Below are 25,688 nucleotides of genomic sequence, written 5' to 3'. Positions count from 1 at the left end.
CATTACAGGCAAGATTCAAGATTTTCCAAATTTAGTCCATGCAAATTAACCGGGGTGAGTAGATGTCCAGAATAGGAATTAGCCTAAACATCTGAATGGTTTTTGCTTCTGGTCTTCCTTCAAGCAGCAGCCAGGGTCGACTTATTCTTTTTGGGCCTGGCGCATACTGTCGGAGTCCAATCAAGTCACAGAGCGTCTCGAGAGCCGCGCTCCTGCTCATACACCTGAGTGTGGACATTTGACCCGGCAGCAGATAATGGACACTCAGAGGTCAGGAGCCAAGCAGAGGAGATCCAGAAATCAGGATCCAGTCAGGAGTGCCCTATTGTTCACATGGATGTTTCTAATTTAAAGCTGGAAAACTATGCTGTGAAGAAAAAGATTATAAATGGAATGTTCTCTCTCATTCTATATTGGTATTATTCACCTTGACAAAAAAAACATTGTTTCTACTACAGAGAATATTCTTCGTTGTTGAAATCTCTTCTTTGTCTTCTTTCCTGATCTCCTAAAAGCAAAAGTAATTATGTGTTAGTAATTTTTTATTAGCAATAAGGAAAGTGACCAGAACATTCTGGCTGGAAATCTTCCATTTTAATAGACTGAGTAGGGAAGGATTGCATGTATTTATTAAAAATTATTTCTTTGCCACACACACCAATAGATCACGGCAGCTAACAATTACACATTCATAAAATCATCTAACAAAAACAAATAGTGACAGGGAGGGGCCTGGAAGGAGATATCACACACTGGGAGGATGGGAGGGGAGATACCATGCTCAGTGTACTGGTCCACAGTGATACAGCCTTTTTGTACTGTCTGGGTTTTCGCTTGGACTCTTGCTAGCCTGCTCTCATTCTCTTGCCATCTCCTGTTCTGCTTGCTGGAGACCTGGAGGTGGGTAAGCTTGTGCCATGCTCTCTGCCTCTAGCCCACTCCTGCCTGTGCCTGCCTGTGCTGCTGACTGCTCTGCTTCTCTCTGTGTGCATGTTTCTGCAGGAGAGTGGCTCTGCTTGTGTCTTCCTTGCTACTGAAAGTTGCTGCCACCTTTCAATGGGTGCTGCAGGATGAGATGCCAAAGGACTTTGTCTGGGAGCAATTGACAGTCAAGGTAACAGCAGTTATATAGGGCTGGAGCATATTACATCATCTTCCTTGTCCTCTCCCCGGCATTCCCAGGCCCTCAGGGGTATGTTGTGCAATGCTTGTTCCCAGAAGGGAGGGGGGAAGCAGTCTGTCTGCTGGGGGGTGGGGATCAAGGTTAAGCGGTAAAGTGGACACACTTAATCATTTGAAGTCTCTGGAATGTTTTACTCCTTCTCCTCCAGATGGGTCTGCAGATCTTCCAGATGATGCCAGATCTGAACAGAACTCTGCTTTGGAGTAGAGCTGAAAGCAGTAAAGCTCTGCAGAGGATTCTGGGATGCCTGCTGCAGGTGCTCATGGGAAAGGCAGGCATGGCACATTCTGATCCGGGAGACTGAGCACATGCATGGTCACTGATGAGATTCCGATGTACTGACCAGAAACTCATCATCCAGGATGGAACGGGTAAATAAAGGATTGTTATTTATTCTTAAAAGTAATTCTAAAGGGACACACAGTGAAACTAACAATCAACAGATTTAAAACAGATAACAGAAAGTATTTTTCCCCTCAGCGCACAATCAAGCTGTGGAATCTGTTTCCAGAGGACATAAGAACATAAGAACATGCCATACTGGGTCAGACCAAGGGTCCATCAAGCATCCTGTTTCTAGCAGTGGCCAATCCAGGCCATACGAACCTAGCAAGTACCCAAAAACTAAGTCTATTCCATGTTACCGTTGCTAGTAACAACAGTGGCTATTTCTAAGTCAACTTAATTAATAGCAGGTAATGGACTTCTCCTCCAAGAACTTATCCAATCTTTTTTTAAACACAGCTTTACTAACTGAACTAACCACATCTGGACAGAGAGCTGGTTGAAGACATCCATAAGATAGGTAAGAAGGGAGAAGTGGTGATCGTGGGTGACTTTAATATGCCAGATGTAGACTGGAAAATCCCATCTGCAGAAACTAAAAATAGTAGAGCGATAGTGGATGCCATGCAAGTATCTTTGTTCAAACAAATGGTGTTGGAACCCACGAGAGAAGGAGCTATACTCGACTTAGTGCTCACTAATGCAGATAATGTCTCAGATGTCCAGGTGGGAGCCCACCTCAGCAGCAGTGACCATCAAACGGTATGGTTTAATATCAATAAAAGAATAGGGAAAAGAACCACAAAGACCCGAGTTTTACAGTTCAAAAACACAGACTTTGAGGAAATGGGTAAGTACCTGGAGGAAGAACTAAAAGGATGGGAGAACGAGAGAGATGTGGATCAGCAGTGGACCAATCTAAAAGGAGCAATCACCAAGGCAACTGCTCTATATGTTAGAAATGTAAAGAAAAGCAAAAGGAAACTGAAACCTATCTGGTTCTCAAAGGAGGTGGCTGACAAAATTAAAGCTAAAAGAACAGCATTCAAGATATATAAAAGATCCCAAAGGGAGGAGCACAAAGAAGCATATTTGAATCAACTGAGGGAGACAAAGAAATTAATCAAGTTGGCAAAAAGTCAAGCGGAAGAGAGGATTGCCAAGGAGATAAAAAATGGTGACAAAACATTTTTCAGATACATCAGCGAAAAGAGAAAGGTCCAAAGTGGTATAGCAAAATTGAAAGCTGGTAATGATCAATGTGTGGAGAGTGACAAAGAAATGGCAGAAATATTAAACGAATACTTCAGCTCTGTGTTCACTAAAGAAGACCCTGGAGAAGGACCATCTCTACACAACAAGAAACTGGAGGGAAGTGGAATAGATGAAAATCCTTTCACAGTAGAAAATGTGTGGGAAGAGCTAAAGAACCTGAAAGTGGACAAAGCCATGGGGCCTGATGGTATTCATCCAAGGATATTGAGGGAGCTCAGAGATGTTCTGGCGGCTCCACTGTGTGACCTGTTCAATAGATCCCTAGAAATGGGAGTAGTGCCGAGTGATTGGAGAAGAGCGGTGGTGGTCCCGCTTCACAAGAGTGGCAACAGGGAGGAGGCTGGAAACTACAGACCAGTTAGCCTCACTTCGGTGGTGGGAAAAGTAATGGAGTCACTGCTGAAAGAGAGAATAGTGAACAATCTAGTCCGGAGAATCGATGGACCAGAGGCAACATGGATTCACAAGGGGAAGATCCTGTCAGACAAATCTGACTTTTTTGACTGGGTAACCAAGGAATTGGATCAAGGAAGAGCACTCGATATCATATACTTGGATTTCAGCAAAGCTTTTGATACGGTTCCGCACAGGAGACTGGTGAATAAAACGAGAAGCTTGGGAGTGAGTGCCGATGTGGTGACCTGGATTGCAAATTGGTTGACGGACAGAAGACAATGTGTGATGGTAAATGGAACCTTCTCTGAGGAGAGAGCGGTTATAAGTGGTGTACCGCAAGGATCGGTGTTGGGACCGGTCCTGTTCAATATCTTTGTGAGCGACATTGCAGACGGGATTGAAGGTAAGGTTTGTCTTTTTGCGGATGACACTAAGATCTGCAACAGAGTGGACACGCCGGAAGGAGTGGAGAGAATGAGACGGGATCTAAGGAAACTGGAAGAGTGGTCGAAGACATGGCAGCTGAGATTCAATGCAAAGAAATGCAAAGTCATGCATATGGGGAGTGGAAATCCGAATGAAATGTATTCAATGGGGGGGGGAAGGCTGATGTGCACGGAGCAGGAGAGGGACCTTGGGGTGATAGTATCTAATGATATGAAGTCTGCGAAACAATGTGACAAGGCGATAGCAAAAGCCAGAAGAATGCTGGGCTGCATAGAGAGAGGAATATCGAGTAAGAAAAGGGAAGTGATTATTCCCCTGTACAGGTCTTTGGTGAGGCCTCACCTGGAGTACTGTGTTCAGTTCTGGAGACCGTATCTTCAAAAAGACAAAGACAAGATGGAAGCGGTACAGAGAAGGGCGACCAGGAAGGTGGAGGATCTTCATCGGATGACGTACGAGGAGAGATTGAAGAATCTAAATATGTACACCCTGGAGGAGAGGAGGAGCAGAGGTGATATGATACAGACTTTCAGATACTTGAAAGGTTTTAATGATCCAAAGACAATGACAAACCTTTTCCGTAGGAAGAAAATCAGCAGAACCAGGGGTCACGATTTGAAGCTCCAGGGAGGAAGATTCAGAACCAATGTCAGGAAGTATTTCTTCACGGAGAGGGTGGTGGATGCCTGGAATGCCCTTCCGGAGGAAGTGGTGAAGACCAGAACTGTGAGGGACTTCAAAGGGGCGTGGGATAAACACTGTGGATCCATAAAGTCAAGAGACCGCCAATGTAGAGTGGGTGGCTCACCAGAACGATGGCTACTGCCCGGAGACAATACCCTTATTAAATAAACATACAGATGCTTACTGTGACTCCAACATCGCTCTAAGCTTCAACGGCAAGAGGAAATGTGGAAAATAGGATTTGCTATCACAAAGAGGGGAGTAGCTGGCTTGTTACGGCGGTTACTACCCCAAACCAAATAAGCCTAATACTTCACTTTCCAAGCATATACAGCATAGTTCTCTGCTTCAACGGCAGGGGAGAAGAAAAGAGGGTTCGCACTCACAAAGCGGGGAGTAGCTGGCTTATTACGGCGGTTACTACCCCAAACCAAATGTGCCTGATACTTCGCTTTCGATGCATATCCAGCATGGCTCTCTGCTTCATTGCATGGGAGAGGCTGATACATCAAGCATTTCCAGCATAGCTCTCTGCTTCAACAGCAGGGGAATAAGAAAAGCTGAGGCTTCACGCATATCCAGAATAGCTTCAACTGCAGGGGAGAAGAAAAAAAAAAAAAAAAGGATTCGCACTCACAAAGCAGGGAGTAGCTGGCTTGTTACGGCGGTTACTACCCTAAACCAAAAGGGCCTGATACTTCACTTTCAATGCATAACCAGCATGGCTCTCCGCTTCAACGGCAGGAGAGAGGAAAAACAACCAATAGGGGCTGTATGACATAGTCTGAGTAATGGGAATAAACATGGGTGTAGCTTGCTTATTGCAGCAGTTACTACCCCTACTACCCCTAACTAATCAAGCTAGGTATTTCACTTGGATGCAGCTCCATCACTGCTCTCTACATTAATGGTGGGGGTGGAAGGGAAATAGAACCAAGAGTTAAGAGAAAATGATAAGTATGAGAGAAAAAAATGTGTGAAGCTTGCTGGGCAGACTAGATGGGCCATTTGGTCTTCTTCTGCCGTCATTTCTATGTTTCTATGTTTCTATCCTCTGGCAACAAATTCCAGAGTTTAATTGTGCGTTGAGTAAAAAAGAACTTTCTCCAATTAGTTTTAAATGTGCCCCATGCTAACTTCATGGAGTGCCCCCTAATCTTTCTATTATCCGAAAGAGTAAATAACCGATTCACATCTACCCGTTCTAGACCTCTCATGATTTGAAACACCTCTATCATATCCCCCCTCAGTCGTCTCTTCTCCAAGCTGAAAAGTCCTAAACTCTTTAGTCTTTCCTCATAGGGGAGTTGTTCCATCTCCTTTATTATTTTGGTCGCCGGAACCCTCGCTGAACGACCTCCTGCAGTCGATCTCCTGCCGGCGCCATTTTCCGTACGAAAACGATTCGCGGCGGGAAATCGCTCCCTGACCCCCGCTGGACCTCCAGGAACTTTTGGCCAGCTTGTGGGGGGCCTCCTGACCCCCACGAGACTTGCCAAAAGTCCAGCGGGGGTCCGGAAGGACCTCCTGCCGTCCAATCGTGTTCGTCTATGGCCGCCGCCATTTTTCGGCGCCATTTTGGAAAATGGCGCCGGCTGAAGACAACAAGATTCAGGAGCAGGAGCCCGTTCCGGACCGCTGCCGTTCCAGACCGCCGCTGGACCCGCAGGTTATTTAAGTCATTTGGGGGGGGTTCGGGAGGGTGGGGGATTTAATTTAAAGGGTCGGGGGTGAGTTTTAGGGGGTTTTAATGTGCCGGTTTTGCGATTTTTCGATTTTTTCGATTTTTCACGATTTTTCACAATATTTTACCCCCCCAAACGGCAACAATACGATTCCCTCCCCCTCCCAGCCGAAATCGATCGTTAAGACGATCGAGGACACGATTCACATCCCTAATTACTGGCATCAGTAGAGTGGGATACACTTAGTTTTTGGGTAATTGCCAGATTCTTGTGGCCTGGTTTGGCCTCTGTTGGAAACAGGATGCTGGGCTTGATGGACCCTTGGTCTGACCCAGTAGGGAAGTTTCTTATGTTCTTATGTTTTTAACCATGGGATACGATAAGTTAGTTAAAGAGTGTCCAGGAGATTGAATTGCTCTTCTATTGGTTTCTGGATGTTATAATTTTTTTCTGTCAGATTTGTTCCCCTTTATTATGTTTTGTAAAGATTGACCTGTCTGTCCTTTGCACAGAGCGGAGCGCCATGACTGGCAGGTAAAGACATACAGCAGATTGGAAGAGCGGGTAAATGTGCCCTGGATGGCAGGACCGATAGATGGAGCTGAGTGGATATGGAGAGAAAGCTGGAAGCCGAGTTTCTGAATTAGTGTCATTGGCATGTGGTTTATGGCTGCTGGTGTGTAAATATTTGAGGGTAGAGAGCATGTTGATAAGCCAGGATGGGGCTACCACTTATGGCCTGCATTTGTGAAGGTTACCTGGCTCCTCAGATAAGGGATCATCGCTGCCTCAGTTGTGAGATGTTCTGTGAATACCCACTCACCTTGCTTTCTTTTATCTTCCAGGTACCCATAGAGGAAGAAGCCCAGGTGGATGGATGAGAACACGTGGGAATAGATAATGAAACGGAAGATGGTGGAACTCCAGAAAGAATTCAGCTGTGCACCTGCAAAGGTTGGGACTCTGTTACTGAGGGCTGCGTCCCACATGGGCTAATACCACTTCCTGAATCCTAGAAACCATCTGCACTCCACTAAATAGCCACTTCCCTGGTACTAAGCTGTACTCCCCCCCCCCCCCCGTATCATTCTTACTCCCAGGTCTCCTTTCTTCATTTCCAAAGACATTATTTATTTCTCTATAGACAGGCCATATGGATGATCTTTACTCTGGAATTCATTTCTTTTCCCTGGATCATTCTTTTTATGTCATTTTTGGTAGAACAATTTTGAAATCCATTAATTGGGTAAAAACGAGTTTGACCCATGAAAATCATCCACCTGGAAACTGCCTTTCCCCAATACAGCTTAAAGTTCCCGGCATTCCCGGGGGTGTTTATGTCAGGAGAGAAAGATAACACATGTAGATTGCATTTTCAGATTTCAGACATTCGTCCTGCAAAACTTGACCTGCACAAAAGGCAGGCAGAAGCGCCTGAGGGTCCTTTGTCACTGTAGCAAGTCTCAAAGTGAAAGTGCGCATAGTATTTTGCTTTGTAAGTTAGGGTAAAGTCTGTGGATAAGAAGCACCCGGAGATTTTGACCCAAAAATGGACAGTTTGATAAGTTCCTCTTTAATGAAAATGTTTTCTCTGTCTCTCTCTGTCTTCTAGCCTCCTTCAGTCTCTCCCTCTTGGATTCACTATGTCTCTCTCTTTCTTTCTGTAACTCCCCCACTTCGACAAGACTGCTAAGCACTTACCCACTTGGAGCAGCCTCTGAGGTCAGGCCAGATTTGTGCTGCGGGGAGCAGGACTCACCTGTGAGCCCAGGGGATCATCGGAACAAAAACCAGTTCACGATCCGCATTGCTTTCTATAGAAAGTTCTAGTTTACCTCAAGTCCAACAAGGTTCAGTAAAGGCAGCAAACTCCTGCAACAATTTAGCAGGATCACAGGAACAACGTTCCAGTAAGATCCTCAGACCTGCTCTCCTCAGGCTGCTTGACTAATGGCAGATGGAAGGATCTTCCCCTCAAGCTCCCTCCCAGGACCTTTCCTCCTGAGGACCCAGATGAATAGATAGGAAATTCCTCTTCCTGTGCCCTGGCTGCAGACTCGCCGGAGGTGAGGGGCTTCTACCTTCCCAAATGCCCTTTCATCCTTGCAAGAAAGGGAGATCTCCCTTCTCCAATATTGTTGCCAACTTTTCCACAGACCTGGGCTGGACACTTGAGGAGTAGTCAACAAGGCAGAGGTCAGGTTTCAGAGGTCAGACAAGGCAGGCAGAGGTCAGAATCTGAGGGTCAGTCCGAGGAGTAGTCAACAAGGCAGAGGTCAGGTTCTGGAGGTCAGACAAGGTCACAAGGCAGGCAGAGGTCAGGATGCAAGCAGCAGACAGGAAGGTCAAGGCACAGGCCGAGGTCAGTATCAGAGAGACAGTCCAAGGGTACTACCTGGGAGATGAACAGACAGATGCAGGAACAGAGGGACGCTGGAACAGTAGGATGCAGGAACAAGGTGGTAACAGTAGGATCCTGGAACAAGGCTGGAATGAGACTGGAACAAGACTGGACCAAGGCTTAGAATGCAGTGATAATCTAGCACACAATACAATGCCGACCCAATTGCCAAGGCAAGGAAATGCAGGCAGGGACTTCCTTTTGTAGTTCCTTCAATCAGGGCGCGCCGCAGAGCTAGGACCTGCCCCTGGCTTTACAAGAGGCCAGGCAGTCCACACATGCGCGTGTGCATAGGGGCATGGCCAACTCCATGGGAGATGCCGAACTCTGGCGTGAGGCCTGGTGTGCAGCGGAAGGCCCGGCGACCACCACCGCGGAACGCCAAGGGCTGGAGGAGCTCTTGGCTGCCACTGGGGAGCCAGAGATGTGATCAGGCCCGTGCATGGGCCAGACGCAGACAGGGCGTGCAACAGTACTCCCCTTTCTAGGCCTCCATCTACACGGCTGTGGTTTGTCAGAGTAAGTACTATGGAAGGTCTTCAGGATTTCCTTGTCAAGGAGATTGTGGGAAGGTTCCCATGAGTTCTCCCATAACCCTCCCAGGCTAGGAGGTACTCCTATTTCCCTTGACGCCGACGGAAGTCGAGGACCTCTCTTACCTGAAGAGATGTGTCTGGTTTGGTAGAGACCCATGGAGGAGAGGGAACTCTACGTGAGGGCCAGGGGAGGACCAAAGGCTTCAGCAGCGAAACATGGATCGTGTTACGGATGCCCATGGCACACGGAAGCTGGAGCTGATATGATACTGCTCCCACTCTTTGAATCACCGGAAACAGGCCAATGTATTTGGGAGCCAAACGATGAGAGGGAAGTCTCAATTTTATGTGTTGGGTGCTTAGTCACACCTTCTGTCCAGGATAGAAGAGTGGAGTGGGACATCTATGGGCATCTGAAGTATGCTTGGAACGTTCAGTGGCCTGGGTACTTTGACTTGATTCCATACTTGATGAATGGTGTGGGCCATGGATTGCACAGCTGGAGAAGGAACAGTCAGAGGAACTGGAAGTGTTAGCCAAGGTTGTCGTCCGAATACCATGGAGAATGGAGATACATCGGTGGCGGCAGCAATATGGGTATTGTGCAACAGCTCAGCCCAGGGTAGTAGATCAGACCGGTTGTCCTACTGATCATTCACGTAGGAAAGGAGGAATGTTTTTAAGGTTCGGTTGGTCCTTTCAGCTTGACCATTGGCCTGTGGGTGATAGGCCGGGAATCACGTGGCGCCGCGTCACTCAGACGCGACGTCACGTGATTCCCGGAAAGTTCGCGCCGGACGGCTCGTTCGGCCCAAAAAGAACTTTTGGCCAGCTTGAGGGGGTCAGGAGGCCCCCCCAAGCTGGCCAAAAGTTCTTTTTGGGCCGAACGAGCCGTCCGGCGCGAACGAGCCGGGAATCACGTGACGCCGGCGTCACTCGACGTGCCGCCGACGTCACATGCTTCTCGCCAAGGATTGCAGAAATGGCGTCCTCACTCCTCGCTCCATCACCAGGGAGTTGTGGTAAGTCGGGGGGGGGGGGGGATTAAGGAGGGTGAGGGGGTTTATATTTTTATTTTGGCTCAACAATCGCGATTTCCCACATATCGAACATATCTATGTTCGATATGTGGGAAATCCGATCGTTTATGTCGAATCAATTTTTTAAGTAAAAAAAAAATATGAGTTGCGTTTTACTAATGCGGTCAATCCGAATGCACACCCCTACCACACATACATGCTCACCTCTGTCTGTGATCCCCGTGTGAAAGGTAAACTCGCCCTACAGACCAATTGTCTGTCGTTTGTGAAGGAGCTGCTGTTAGCAAAGGTCCTTGAACATGAGCACCGTAGGCGGAGACAGATTAGGCTTGAAGTAGAGGTGGAAACAGCAGGCACGTCAGAGAGTTGTGCTGCTAGCCCAAACAGGAGCAGCACTGTGTCAGCGATAGATAGTACCTCCTCCTCCACGTCAGAACACCCAAGGCATGTTGGTCATAAAGATTCATCAGTTGTGCAACGGGCGAGAGAGAAAGCAGCTGGATTGAGTGACTCTGAGCCCACCCAAGCACAGGAGGAGACAGCAGCACAGCTGTCAGTGACACGGTATCTCTCAGAGCCAATGGAGAAAATGCAGACAGATCCGCTGGCATATTGGCCACACAAGTCCACTGTCTGGCCACACCTAGCCAAAGTGGCTCAGCGATATCTGTCATGTCCACCAACCAGTGTGCCCAGTGAACATGTCTTTTCAATGACAGGGGATATCATGAGCCCTCACCGCTCAAGGCTGGCACCAGAGTTGTAGGAAATGCTAGTGTTTTTGAAAGTAAACCTGCCTTTGCTTGGGTTTCCAAATTTTCCCTGTGAATGGCAAGATGAATAAATGCAATTCAAAGCCTTGCAGCAGCTCCAATTGCCTCCTATGCTCCAGATAATATAAGCACTGCAGCACATGTACCTGACATAAATCACTGTGCCTGACCGTCAACTGTCCAGGCATTGTGTTCCTACAAGTGTTTGACTTCGATTGTTGTGCCTGTTCATCCAGGCCTTGTGTTCCTACAAGTATTTGACCTCGACTGCTTTGCCTGTCAGTCCAGGCCTTGTGTTCCTACAAGTGTTTGACCTCAATTGCTGTGCCTGTCAGTCCAGGCCTTGTGTTCCTACAAGTGTTTGACCTCGATTGCTGTGCCTGTTCATCCAGGCCTTGTGTTTCTACAAGTGTTTGACCTCGATTGCTGTGCCTGTCAATCCAGGTCTTGTGTTCCTACAAGTGTTTGAACTCGACTGCTTTGCCTGTCAGTCCAGGCCTTGGGTTCCTACAAGTGTTTGACCTCGATTGCTGTGCCTGTTCATCCAGGCCTTGTGTTCCTACAAGTATTTGACCTCGACTGCTTTGCCTGTCAGTCCAGGCCTTGTGTTCCTACAAGTGTTTGACCTCGATTGCTGTGCCTGTTCATCCAGGCCTTGTGTTTCTACAAGTGTTTGACCTCGATTGCTGTGCCTGTCAATCCAGGTCTTGTGTTCCTACAAGTGTTTGAACTCGACTGCTTTGCCTGTCAGTCCAGGCCTTGGGTTCCTACAAGTGTTTGACCTCGATTGCTGTGCCTGTTCATCCAGGCCTTGTGTTCCTACAAGTGTTTGACCTCGACTGCTTTGCCTGTCAGTCCAGGCCTTGTGTTCCTACAAGTTTTTTACCTCGATTGCAGTGCCTGTTCATCCAGGCCTTGTGTTCCTACAAGTGTTTGACCTCGACTGCTTTGCCTGTCAGTCCTGGCCTTGTGTTCCTTCAAGTGTTTGACCTCGATTGCTGTGCCTGTTCATCCAGGCCTTGTGTTCCTACAAGTGTTTGACCTCGAGTGCTTTGCCTGTCAGTCCAGGTCTTGTGTTCCTACAAGTGTTTGACCTCGACTGCTTTGCCTGTCAGTCCAGGCCTTGTGTTCCTACAAGTGTTTGACCTCGATTGCTGTGCCTGTTCATCCATGCCTTGTGTTCCTACAAGTGTTTGACCTCGATTGCTGTGCCTGTCAATCCAGGTCTTGTGTTCCTACAAGTGTTTGACCTCGACTGCTTTGCCTGTCAGTCCAGGCCTTGGGTTCCTACAAGTGTTTGACCTCGATTGCTGTGCCTGTTCATCCAGGCCTTGTGTTCCTACAAGTGTTTGACCTCGACTGCTTTGCCTGTCAGTCCAGGCCTTGTGTTCCTACAAGTGTTTGACCTCGATTTCTGTGCCTGTTCATCCAGGCCTTGTGTTCCTACAAGTGTTTGACCTCGACTGCTTTGCCTGTCAGTCCAGGCCTTGTGTTCCTACAAGTGTTTGACCTCGATTTCTGTGCCTGTTCATCCAGGCCTTGTGTTCCTACAAGTGTTTGACCTCGACTGCTTTGCCTGTCAGTTCAGGCCTTGTGTTCCTACAAGTGTTTGACCTCGATTGCTGTGCCTGTTCCAGCTTGGAGCTAGGATATAGTTTTCATGACCTTCATAGTTTCTTAGTTGCTACATTAATGTTTCTAGTGCTATAGAAAACTGGTGGTAGTTGTACTCTAGTTCATCCTCTGTGTTCCCATTGTTTACAGAGGCACTGTATGGTACAAAGTCAACATAGGATGATATTGCAGATTTGGACGAGTAGCAGTATTCTTTTTTCTGAGAGCTCTTCAAGTTCCTTTGTCATCAGCTGAAGTGCGTAAATACAGTCGGTATTCACTAGACGTCAACAGAATTCACTAGACGCCAACGATATTCACTAGACGCCAACAGAAACACCCCACTCTAGGGGTGAACCCGTTCTAGGGAATCCTTTCCTGCACAAAGGAAAGGGAACTCTCTCCTGTGCCAGCCTGTCTTTCCCCTATCAAAACCACAGGGACCAGACTACCTCCACTCTGCCAGCCTGTATTGCCACTATCAGTTTTCTGCCACTCTGCTTTGCTGCCATACACCAGATGACTCACTTAACTCCTTGTGGTGTTCTTGCCACTATCATGGTTCCTCAGTGTATTGGTGCTAGTCTATCTGCTTGCTATGTTCCCCCTTCATTGTCCTGTTGGATGTCAATGCCACTTGTCTTGCCGCTTTGCCTGTCGTGCTGCCTTCGATGGTTCATGCATCTGCTATCGGTGCTCTCTTTTGAAGCTGTTGGGGTTTTTTTACATTCTCACTGCTGCTTTGTGCCTCTGTTAAAGCACTCTTGCCACTTCTGGTACCCCTTTGCACCTTTCCAGTGCCTTAGGCTATTCATGCCACTTTGGTGCCACTTTGCCACAGTAAGTACCTTGGAGCTCTTTAGTTGTTGTGATGATTGCTCCCCAGAAGTTTCATGAAAATTGATAAGAAAACCCCAATTCTGCAGCCAAAAATAGGGTGGAAATCCTTACCCCATTGACTTTAATGGGAACCGGAAAACGTATTGACATATCGACGTATGGAATTCTTCATACGTCCGAATGCAACGGAAATGACCCCCCACAAATACGTATCACGAATGCAACGAAATGTTTTTGGCTGCACATCCCTAATAGGCCCACGGGATTAGCCAGAGCTGTATCTTGTAGCTGGGAACAAATTTCTTCCACCGAAGAGGCTAGTGATTCCAAAGCTTGGTGATGTTCTTTGACTGTGGCAGCCAAACCCAGTAGGGCCCAGGAGGCAGGAGACTCCACCGAGTCTATGGCGTTGTCAACCTTTTGCATTCGGGGGTGGACGCTTGTCCTGGAACAGTGGAGAACGGCCTCCTGGTAGGGACCAGGAAGCACCTGCCCCCAGGGGGAGGAGCACTGGAGGAGACAGAGGCTTGGATGAGCTTCACAACTGGAAGCCCGCGGTCCCCCCTGGTGGACCCCATAGGGACCCAGGCCGCTTGGACGTAGGTGGGCCTGCAGGGTCTCCTGGAGAGGTAGTAGACAGGCGTGCCCATGGACAGCAAGGGAGCATGGTTGGACTCGAGACTTTAGGTCTGATGGAGCAAGGAGGACCAGAACAGTGTAGGCAATGACAAGGCAAGGGACAGAGCCAGAATCAGAAGACGTGGTCAATCAGGCAGAGATCAGAATCCAATGGTCAGGCCGAGGAGTAGTCAACAAGGCAGAGGTCAGGTTCTGGAGGTCAGATGAGGTCACAAGGCAGGCAGAGGTCAGAATCCGAGGGTCAATCCAAGGAGTAGTCAACAAGGCAGAGGTCAGGTTCCGGAGGTCAGACGAGGTCACAAGGCAGGCAGAGGTCAGGATGCAGACAGCAGACAGGAAAGTCAAGGAACAGGCCGAGGTCAGTACCAGAGAGACAGTCCGAGGGTACTACCTGGGAGACAAACAGACAGATGCAGGAACAGAGGGAAGCTGGAACAGTAGGATGCAGGAACAAGGCGGGAACTGTAGGATCCTGGAACAAGGCTGGAAAGAGACTGGAACAAGACTGGAACAAGGCTTAGAACGCAGTGACAATCTAGCACACAATACAATGCTGACCCGATTGCGAAGGCAAGGAAGTGCAGGCAAAGACTTCGTTATGTAGTTCCTTCACTCAGGGCATGCCACAGAGCTAGGACCTGACCCTGGCTCTACAAGAGGCCGAGTGGTCCGTGCGCATGTGCATGCGTAGGGGCATGGCCAATGTCACAGAAGATGCCGAACTCCGGCATGAGGCCTGGTGTGTAGTGGAAGGCCCAACGACCGCCACCACTGGATGCCGAGGCCTGGAGGAGCTTGCGGCTGCCACTGGGGAAGCTGACCCGGGACCTGTAGGGGAGCCATAGAGGTGAGCAGGATGTGTGTGGGCCAGACACGGACAGGGCGTGCAACACTATATCTGCAGAGTCCATAGCATTTTCATTGACCAAGGATGGATCCTGTGAATCAAAAAGCTTTTGTCCCAACTGAAGTTTATCAAATTCTGGCTCTGTGATTTCACCTGCTCCTCTTACTGCAAGAGTTCGATTTATGCACTGGTGTATCAACTTCTGTTTCATCATCTTTCAGAAGGCCTCTTCGTTTATGGCACCTCTTTAGTTTTGGCTGCTGCTCTCTTTCCATTTCCAGCCACTTAGGGGTCTCATACACATCCATTATTTTATTTTCAGGATCACAAAGCTAAAGCTTTTCATGAACAGCTACAGCTCTTCTGCCTGGATATTCTGCTTCTTTATCACATGTTTGCTTCTACATCCGTTCTTGCAAGTTTGTATGCAATTCACCACCTTTTGTTTCTTTTAAAATGTATCCTAGCAGGTTTGTGTAGCAAAATAAACATTTATTATTTTATTTAATAATTTTTATATACCCATGTTTCATGAGAACATATCAAATCAGTTTACATTAGTTAACAAATATTCATTTAAGAATATTTGCATTTCCAAAATGAAGAGGAAAATACATTTCATAATAGTAATAACAATTAAAATAGTAAACTAACTAATCATAAAATTTAAAAAGTTGAAGAAGCAGAATAGTAAGAGCAGATATAATGCAATCAACATCTTGATCTGCAAGCCAATCAGTCATTTTTTTTGTCACTGTCTGATTACATGTTTTAGCAGCCTGAAAAAAGACCTACAGCGCCTAGTTCATAATAAATTTTCTTTAAAATCTGTGGTGCATGCTTGTTTTATATGGCTGTAAACACAGAGGTCTGTTTTTTAAAAGAAAACTAAATCCTTGTTTTATCCCCTTTTGAAGCCCCACAACTTCCAACACCCAACACCCTGCTGTTAATTATCCTCTGCTCAGATTTCACCCTGCCAGGATAGAGACGGTTGGGGTGTTGGGGCATGCGTATCTCCACTGAGGGGAGGAGGGAAGAGGGGGAGATTCTCCCTGTCTCTGTGTGCAGAAGGAGAGAAAGCTTCCTGCCACCTCACAGCTAATAACTTATAAAACAGAGGGGCTAGAAAAAAAGCATGCTTCCGGCTCTATCAGCATTAAAAAGCATCAGGGGATTTCTGGAGGCATTCTAGGGAGCGTGTTTTTTTTTTTTTTTTTTTGGTGGGGAGTTGTGGTGAGGGGATGAACTTCTGGTGAAGTTATACCCATGACATCATTTTGGAGTCTGGCTTGGAGGATTTGAATGACAGCATACCCATAGATTACTCCGGTCTTGCAAGTTTTGGGCATGCCTATGCAAAATACATTGCATGCAGTTCACCACCTTTTGTTTATTTTAAAATGTATCCTAGCAGGTTTGTATAGCAAAATAAACATCTTGATCTGTAAGCCAATCAGTCACTTTTTCTTTTTTTTTTGTCACTGTCTCATTACATGTTTTAGCATCCTGAAAAAAAGACCTACATCTCCTGGTTCATAATAAAATTTCTTTAAAATCTGTTGGTGCATGTTTGTTTTATATGGTTGTAAACACAGAGGTCTGTTTTTTTAAAAAAGAAAATTAAATCCTTGTTTTATCCCCTTTTGAAGCCCCACAACTTCTAACACCCAACACCCTGCTGTTAATTATCCTCTGCTCAGATTTCACTCTGCTAGGATAGGGACAGTTGGGGCAAGTATATCCACAGTGAGGGGAGGAGGGAAGGGGGAGATTCTCCCTGTCTCTGTGTACAGAATGAGAGAAAGCTTCCTGCCACCTCACAGCTAGTAACTTTTAAAACAGAGGGGCTAGAAAAAAGCATGCTTCCAGCTCTGTCATCATTAAAAAGCGTCAGGGACATTTCTGCTGATGTTCAAGGGGTATGCATTTTTTTTTGGGTGGGGGGGGGGGGGTTGTATTGTTCTTCCAGTGAGATCATTTAAAAACAGCCAGTCCAATTACTTCTGTTGTCATTAAAAAGTGACAGCGGGGCTTACACCAGAAGTGAATGCTAATTGGCTGAAGTCAATTTTGAGTGACAGCATACCCATAGACTACTCTGGTCTTGCACGTTTGGGGCGTGCCTATGCAAAATGCATTGCATGCAATTCACCACCTTTTCTTTTAAAATGTATCCTAGCAGGTCTGTGAAGTACATGTTTTAACAGTCTGAAAAAGAGACTTTATAACAGCAAAACTACCTACAGTACCTGGGTCATAATACATTTTCTTTAAAATCTGTTGGTGCTTGCTTGTTTTATATGGCTGTAAACAGAGAGGTCTGTTTTTTAAAAGAAAACTAAATTCTTTTTTTATCCCCTTTTGAAGCACCACAACTTCCAACACACAACACCCTGCTGTTAATTATCCTCTGCTCAGATTTCACCCTGCCAGGATAGAGACGGTTGGGGTGTTGGGGCATGCGTATCTACATTGAGGGGAGGAGGGAAGAGGGGGAGATTCTCCCTCTCTCTGTGTACAGAATGAGAAAAAGTTTCCTGCTACCTCACAGCTAGTAACTTTTAAAACAGAGGGGCTAGAAAAAAAAGCATGCTTCTGGATCTGTCATCATTAAAAAGCATCAGGGACATTTTCTCTGATGATCTAAGGTCACATTTTTTGGTGGGTGGATTTTGTATTGTACTTCCAGTGAGATCATCAAAAACAGCCAGAGACCATTAATTCTGTCATCATTAAAAAGTGACAGGTCCTTTTCTGATGACTTTCTAGGGGGCGTGTTTTTGGGGGTGTGGTGAGGGGTGGATTTCCGGTGATGTCATACAAGTGACATCATAGGGGCTGGGGCTTGGGGTGGGGCATGGGCGGCGCCACTGGTGACATCATAGGGGATTGGTTTGGGGACAGGGCATGGGAGGTCCTCTCCATTCACTTCTATAGGGGAAGGAGCATGGGCAGGGCCTGGGTGGAGCTAGGGATGATGGCAGGGGTGGGAGGGGTAGGGCTACAACCCCATTCACTTCTATGATGGGTGGGCATGGCATGGATGGGGCTTAGACAGGAATTGAATGCTGATTGGCTGCTTTCATTGTTATCTCACCTGTCAATCAGTTTGATATGTTGTGTACCCATAGATTACTTCTCTACTTGCACGTGCGAGTCGGCACCAATATAAAATTGTGCATGCATGTGCGTGCTGGTAGCGGATTTTATAACATGCATGCACATTATAAAATTGATGCTTCCATGTGTGTGCAGCAACAACCATGCACATAAGGGTGCCCATGCTAGCCATATAAGTTTATCCAGTTAACTATCTGAGCTGCAAAGTGGCTGAATATGGACATCTATACTTATAAGATGGATAAGGAATTACTCTCCTGCACTGTCCATGTAGAAAGGTGCTAAACCCTTGACCATGGTTCTCACCTATTCCTGCTTCATCTGGGATTATATTTCTTCTGTATAAATGAAAGTGTTCTTACCTGAGCATATGACTCCAGCATCCTGGCTGTGGTCACAGGGATAGCGTTCTGTCATCACCGATCCACATTGAGAAAAATGAGTTTCATTTCCACTGCAGAAAACTGCCTTCAGCCAAACTGGATCAGAGCCAGACTTGAAATGAGCACCACGTGGTGCCTCCACAGCAGATCCACACCCCAGCTCTCTACACACCACTGCAGCATCTTCCATGTCCCATCTGTAGTCACAGACGGTGCCCCAGGTGTTCTTGTACTTAACCTCTACTCTGCCAGCACAGGAGCTGCCTCCATCCACCAGCCTCACTCCGGAAATACCTGAAAAAGAGAAGACATGACAAGAAGTCTGATATCCTACTCATCACAATTCATTGTAACTGCAGTATTGCCAGCCTCACTCCGGAAACACCTGATAAAGACAAGACATGACAAAAAGTCTGATATCCTACTCATCACAATTCATTGTAAGAACATAAGAACATAAGAAATTGCCATGCTGGGTCAGACCAAGGGTCCATCAAGCCCAGCATCCTGTTTCCAACAGAGGCCAAAACCAGGCCACAAGAACCTGGCAATTACCCAAACACTAAGAAGAACCCATGCTACTGATGCAATTAATAGCAGTGGCTATTCCCTAAGTATAATTGATTAATAGCCATTAATGGACTTCTCCTCCAAGAACTTATCCAAATCTTTTTTGAACCCAGCTACACTAACTGCACTAACCACATCCTCTGGCAACAAATTCCAGAGCTTTATTGTGCGTTGAGTGAAAAATAATTTTCTCCGATTAGTCTTAAATGTGCTACTTGCTAATTCATGGAATGTCCCCTAGTCCTTCTATTATTTGAAAGTGTAAATAACCGAGTCACATCTATTCGTTCAAGACCTCTCATGATCTTAAAGACCTCTATCATATCCCCCCTCAGCCGTCTCTTCTCCAAGCTGAAAAGTCCTAACCTCTTTAGTCTTTCCTCATAGGGGAGCTGTTCCATTCCCCTTATCATTTTGGTAGCCCTTCTCTGCACCTTCTCCATCGCAATTATATCTTTTTTTGAGATGCAGCGACCAGAGTTGTACACAGTATTCAAGGTGCGGTCTAACCATGGAGCGATACAGAGGCATTATGACATTTTCCGTTCTATTAACCATTAGGGATGTGAATCGTGCTTCTGACGATTGAAAATATCGTACGATATTTTTAAAATATCTTATCGTTTTTGGGGAGGGCGGGAAAAACGGCTTACCAAAACAATCCCTAAACCCACCTCGACCCTTTAAAACTGATCCCTTAGCTTCACCCACCCTCTCAAACCCCCCCAAAACATTTTACAAGTACCTGGGGTCCAGTGGGAGTCCCGGGAACGATCTCCCACTCTTGGGCCGTCAGCTGCCATTAATCAAAATGGTGCCGATCGCCCTTTGCCCTTACCATGTGACATGCCGATCATCCATTACTCCTACCATGTGACAGGGGCCGGCCAATGGCACGCTACATGACAAAGTTTACACCATTTAGCACTACTGAGCCCTGGCAACTTGATAAAATTCCAGGTGGGGTTCTCCATCACGGGAAGCCACTGCTTCTAGACCCTAGGGGATCTATAGCACTGTCACTCACATAAGAGTCTTCACAACATCAAGCATTTTTCCAACTGTACAAGAAGCTTATTTATGGAAAATGGAAGTAGCCTGAGTTGTGGCTGGTATTGGTCTGGCCCAGTCTTGTTGTTCAGGGTCAGATTCGGGTGTATGCAGCAAGGATCCCACACTTCTATGGCTATGATAGTTAGCTGGCTAAACTTACCCGGCTAACTAGAGGAAAATTGATTCTTATCTGCTAATTTTCATTCCTGTAGTACCACAGATCAGTCCAGACTCCGGGGTTTATGTATCCCTGCCAGCAGATGGAGACAGAGAAAGTTTTACTGCCACTGCTACATAATCCCTGGTGCCACCTGCTAGTCCAGTATTGACCTGTACCCAAACACAAAAAACTTGCAAAAAGCTTGTAGAAAAAACACTTAAATTTAGAAAACTTTTTTTTAACAAGTCTGTATTCCATACCATGAAAAAAATTGTAATCTGAATCAAGAAATTGCAGAGATCCGGTGGTACTACAGGTACTACAGGAATGAAAATCAGCAGGTAAGACCCAATTTTCCATTCCCTGTACATATCCGGATCAGTCCAGACTCCTGAGATGTACCAAAGCTCCCTATTTAGGGTGGACTTGGAGAGTCCCACTCACAAGACACTTTCACCAAACGACCGAGACTCCGGATCTCCCACATCCAGACGATAGTGGTTTGCAAAGATATGCAGCGACTTCCAAGTCGCTACTCTACAAATTTCCTAAGGTGAAATCAGCTTAACCTCAACTCACGAGGCTGCCTGAGAAAGCGTAGAGTGTGCCCTTAAGCCTTGAGGAACCTGATGCCGACCCAATGGCTTCCTTGAGCCACCTCTCAATGGTAGATGTTCACCTAGCTTGAAGAAGAGTAACATTGACCAGCTCCAGATATCCTCTGCTTCTCAAATGCCGCTTCTCAAAAGCCAAGCCACTAGAGAAAAGCAATTGGCCTGGTCTGAAAATATGGGGCCCTAACAAAAAAGGCATGGAAGCGTAACGGCCTATCCACTGCCAAGTTGACCAGATCCATGAACCTTGGCTGATATGGCCATTCCAGGGCTACCAACACCACTTTACCCAGGTGTCTCTCTATCCGACACAACACCTTGCCTATTAGAGGCCAAGGAGCGAACACGTAAAGCAGAACATCTGAAGGCCAGGGTAACACCTTAGCATCTACTCTCTCAGCTCCGTAATCTCATCTTCAACTGTAAAATTATTCCACCTTCACATTGAGATAAGTCACCATTAAATCCACATGGGGACAGCCCTACCTTTCTTGGATGAGCTCCATCACTGTCTTGGACAGCTCCCACTTCCCAGGATCTAGAAAACTGTGACTTATAAAATATGCTTGGAAAAATTTTGATGCCTATGATGTGAGATGCTGCTAGCCACTCCAAGTGTTGCTCTATCCAAAGGACCAGCTCCTGAGCCTCCTGGGCCAACGTTTCCTCCCTGTTGATTGATGTAGGTTACAGCCGTCGCATTGTCCGACAATACCCTCACTGATTGATCTCAAATCAATGGCAGAAATGCAAACAATTTTAATAGACAAAGAAGCTTCCTTGACAGACCACCTGCCCACTGCTGGCAAAATGATCCCCATCCATATAGACTGGCATCAATAGTAATAATCACCCAATCCAGGATCTCCAGATCAACATTCCAGCAGCCACCAAGACAGATTGACACGGTCCCAACCCTCGAGTGATGAAGATGAAACTGTTATGAAAGAGGATTCCACTGCTCCAACAGAGTTCTCTGCAGTGGTCTCAACTTCAATGTCGAAGCCATGGAACCCAGAACTTGCAAGTAATCCCAGACTCTGGGTATCGGTAACTCCAACAAATACCGGACTTGACTCTGCAACTAGAAAACACATCCCTCCATAAGAAATACCTTACCTATCCACATGTCAAATCGAGCTCCAAAATATTCGGGGGTCTGAGATGGAACCAGGGTGGCTCTTTGCTAAATTCACTACCCAGCCCAGCAATTTCAACACTTCTATCACTTTGTCAACCAAACTGTGATAAACATCCTCCGACATTGCCCTGATGAGCCAATCATTCAGGTAAGGGTGTATCAGCACTCCCTTTCACTGCAATGTCACTGCAACCACCACCATTACTTTGGTGAATGTGCAGGGAGCCATGGCCAACCTGAAAGGAAGAGCCTGAAACAGGAAATGCTGTCCCAGCACCATAAACTGCAGATACCTCTGATGATCCAGATGAATGGGAATGTGGAGGTGCGCCTCCGTCAGATCCCAGGAAGCCAGAAATTCTTCCTTTCACATTCCCACAATCTCCGAACTCAGGATTTCCATCTGGAACTTTGGGATCTTCAGCACCATGTTTACCTTTTTTAGATCCAGAATCGAGCAGAAAGTGCTTTCCTTCTTTGGAATAATGAAGTAAATGGAATACCTTCCCTCGCTTCACTCACCCTGGGGAACTGGAATCACTGCCCTTAACATCCACATCCTCTCTAATAGGGATGCAAATCTGTACCGGACTCATTTCCGGTATCGGGTTTGGGGAAAAACCGCGGGAAATCTTTGCTCCCGTGGTTCTTAGCGTGTTTTTTCGGCTGTCTCATGCCGAAAAAAAAAACAAAACACCCGACCCTTTAAATTTAATTATTTAGAATTCCCCACCCTCCCGACCCCCCCAAAACTTTTATAAAGTATCTGGTGGTCCAAAGGGATCCCAGGAGTGATCTCATGCTCTCGGGCTGTCGGCTGCCAGTAAACAAAATGGCTCCGATGGCCCTTTGCCATTACCATGTGACAGGGGCTATCAGTGCCATGGCGCCGGCCATCCATTGCACCTACCATGTGACAGGGGCCAGCCAATGGCACAGATAGCCCTTGTCACATGGTAAGGGCAAAGGTCCATCGGCGCCATTTTGTTTACTGGCAGCTGATGGCCCGAGAGTGTGAGATGGCTCCTGGGACCCCCGCTGGACCACCAGGTACTTTTAAAAGGTTTTTTGGGGGTTGGGAGGGTGGGGAATTCTAAATAATGAGATTTACAGGGTTGGGGTGGGTTTGGGGGTTGTTTTTGAGTGCCCTTTCTTCCCGCCCCCCGCCCCCCCCCAAAAAAAAATGATTAGAGAACCTCACAAAAAATTTTGTGGGGTTTTCCTATCGTTTTCGCCCCCCCCCCCCCCCCGATATTTGACGAGTTTGAAAAATGATTCACATCCCTACTCTCTAATGTCTCCTGCACCACCCATCGCTTTTCAATGACCCGCAAGGGGAGATGAAACAAATCACAAATGGGCTGAGCAAATTCTAATGAGTAACCGTCTCTTACTGCTGAGGACCCATTGATCCTGAGTTATCTTGGCCATCTCCCCGTAAAACCATGCTAAACGTCCCCCTATAAAAGGAACGGTGGCATGGACTGGCCTCAACTCATTGTGAGGATTTGGCCCCTGTAGCTCCATCCACTGTGGAGGCTCTGAAGGGCCTCCAGCCTCCTTGAAAGGACTGCCCCCAAGACTGACCTTTGGGAGAGAAATTTTTCTGTGAGGTTGAGGCTTCCCTCGCATGATGAGACCTCCTGACATCACAAAATCCCAGCTGAGACTGAAAAAAATGCTTGCCCTTAGGCTTATCCTCCAGCAACTTGTGTACATTTTACTCTTCTAGATCTTTCATTAAGTGCTCCAGATCCCCTCCCTTAAAGGGCAAAGTACCCAACTTCTGCCAACCAGTTACGCAGCCATGCCTGGCTGACACTGTGGATCCCATAATACAAGAAGTTCTCACCAAGTCATACAAGGCATCCGCCATGTATTCCACTGACGCCTCTGAGCACCCAGCTTTACCAGACTCATCACCATATTTTGCCTGCTCATCCTGAAGTTGTTGTGCATAATGTAGGGACGCTCTTTGCATGAAGCTGGAGAAATGGCCGCCTGCAGACTCAGGGCCAACACCTCATAAATACTTTTGAGGTGAATCTCCAGCTTCTGATCCTGAACTTCCTTCAAAGCTGTGGAACCCGCAACTGGGACAGTCGTCTTCTATGTGACCGCCAACACCGCAGCTTCCACTTTTGAAAGGGAAAACAGCTCCAGCGTCTGTTTACGCAAAGGTTAAAGTTTCACCATTACTCTCCCCACTCTCAAGCCAGAGTCAGAAGCCCCCGACTCCCGATCAACCATCTTCCTTATAGATGTATGATAGGGAAAGGCTCTTAGGGGACTCCTAAGCCCATTCAGGACCAGATTCGCTCTTTCCATGTCTGAGTCTTCCTGAATAACATTTATCCCAAGCTCCTCTAGAACCTGAGGAATCAAAGGCCCTAATTCCTCCCTCTGGAACAAGCAGAGCACCTTGGGAATTTCCTCTGGATCATCCTATGGAATCATGCCAGCCACATCTGGATCAACACCCTGGTCCAGCAACACAATACCCCTAGAGCCCCGGGGGTCCTCTGTGACTCGACTGGGTCATCCGAGTCCTCATCAGCCTGAGCAGGACCCAGCAAACACTGCACCAAGGAAGGCCTCTTACCTTTGAACTGCTCAGGTCTAGAAGCCAGGCACAGACCTACAGGAGGCCAAGGCTGGGTCCCCAGCCTTGCCTGCTGAGCCAAATAAGCTTAATGAAGCAGCAGGACAAAATCAGATGAGAAAGGGCAAGGAACTGCTGGAAACTGCATGGACTCAGCCCTAGAGGACCCAGAGATAGGCAGATTTGAGCCAGTCCCCTCATCTGCCTCCCCCTCCCCCCATCCCTCCATGGAGCTCAGGTGGACAGGGGATACCTCAGGGGAAAATCCCCCTCCTCCTCCATTGGCATGGTCAGTATTGCATGAGCATCCAAAATGGCCACCATTCCCGCGTCAATGGACGTCAAGGTCCCAATGCAAACCGACTTCCCAGCGCACAGGAACACCCACCATGGAGAGCCTGCACCCTGCTTCCTCCATTTTGGAGCTGCCGGGGGCTCTCCCCCCAATACGCAAGCTGCACAGAGCCCTAGATAGCTTAGATGCTCCGGCGCCGCGCCAAATGCATGGCACACCAAACCACCCACTATAGTCTACTCGACTTGAAAAAGCCCCCCCACCCCCCTGCCGAGCCCAAAATGCAGCAATGAGCAGGAGAGAAGCCCTTCTCCCACTATTCTCAATGACCGGAGGGGAGAGATCCATCAGCCTGAGACCTGAAATCACCTGTGCCTTGCCTCATAACTGGGTCTCCTTCACTGTTTCTTTATCATTATTATTATTATTTTTTTTTTTAAATAACTTTAAACAAAACTGGCAAACCTCCTCTCAGGATGGAAAACAGAGCTGTCCAGCCCAAGATCATCCAAATTTAAAAAGGAGAGGCAAGCTGAGCGAAAAAGAACCACCTGAGCCCAGAGCCACCTAAGCAGCCTTGTGAAGGAGAGGGATCTGGACCACCAGATTTACAATCCATGGGCAACGGAGCGAGCATACAAAAAGGTCCTTGACCTCCAGCTTGTCCACCTCGACCAAACAGGGAAGGATCCTCCAGGAGCCAAAAATGCCTGGGAGGAAGGCTCACAAAATTAAAGAACTCGCCAGACTCCAGAACTGCAGGTTTTTGTATCAACCACCATCTGCTGGACACAGAGAAATACTGAGGAACTGCAGGTGGCACCAGGGATTATGTAGCAGTGTCAGTAAAACTTTCTCTGTCTCCATCTGCTGGCAGGGATGCATAAACCCAGGAGTCTGGACTGATCCGGGTACATACAGGGAACACTGTAAATTCAGCAATGCAGGTGTGTATTGCTGAGAGTGCTGTATTCATCTAGTTACACTGCATGGGGTGATGGAGTCCTGTGCTGCTGAGGGTGTAGTAAACATCCAGTTAATCTGCATAATACTATGGAGTTCTGTGCTGGTGAAGGTGCTAAATATACAGCCAGTTACCCTG

The 25,688-nt window shown here is 47.1% G+C and overlaps 1 protein-coding gene across 1 annotated transcript in view; it reads right to left on the bottom strand.

Moving 5' to 3' along the window:
• Window positions 1-389: 389 nt before the first annotated feature.
• LOC115079069 (deleted in malignant brain tumors 1 protein-like) overlaps window positions 390-25,688 on the bottom strand; it is a 129,338-nt gene continuing 104,039 nt past the window's right edge. The window contains exons 8-10 of the mRNA XM_029582088.1: window positions 18,131-18,445; window positions 6,779-6,901; window positions 390-508 (exon numbers count right to left, since the gene is read on the bottom strand). Coding sequence (XP_029437948.1) covers window positions 453-508; window positions 6,779-6,901; window positions 18,131-18,445 — 494 coding nt within the window. The 3' untranslated portion in view covers window positions 390-452. The remainder of the gene's footprint in view (window positions 509-6,778; window positions 6,902-18,130; window positions 18,446-25,688) is intronic.

The sequence above is a fragment of the Rhinatrema bivittatum genome, chromosome 1, assembly GCF_901001135.1.
Source record: "Rhinatrema bivittatum chromosome 1, aRhiBiv1.1, whole genome shotgun sequence".
In the NCBI taxonomy this organism is placed as follows: Eukaryota; Metazoa; Chordata; class Amphibia; order Gymnophiona; family Rhinatrematidae; genus Rhinatrema; species Rhinatrema bivittatum.
Note: the sequence above shows the minus strand (reverse complement) of the source record. Positions and strands in the feature narration are given on the sequence as shown.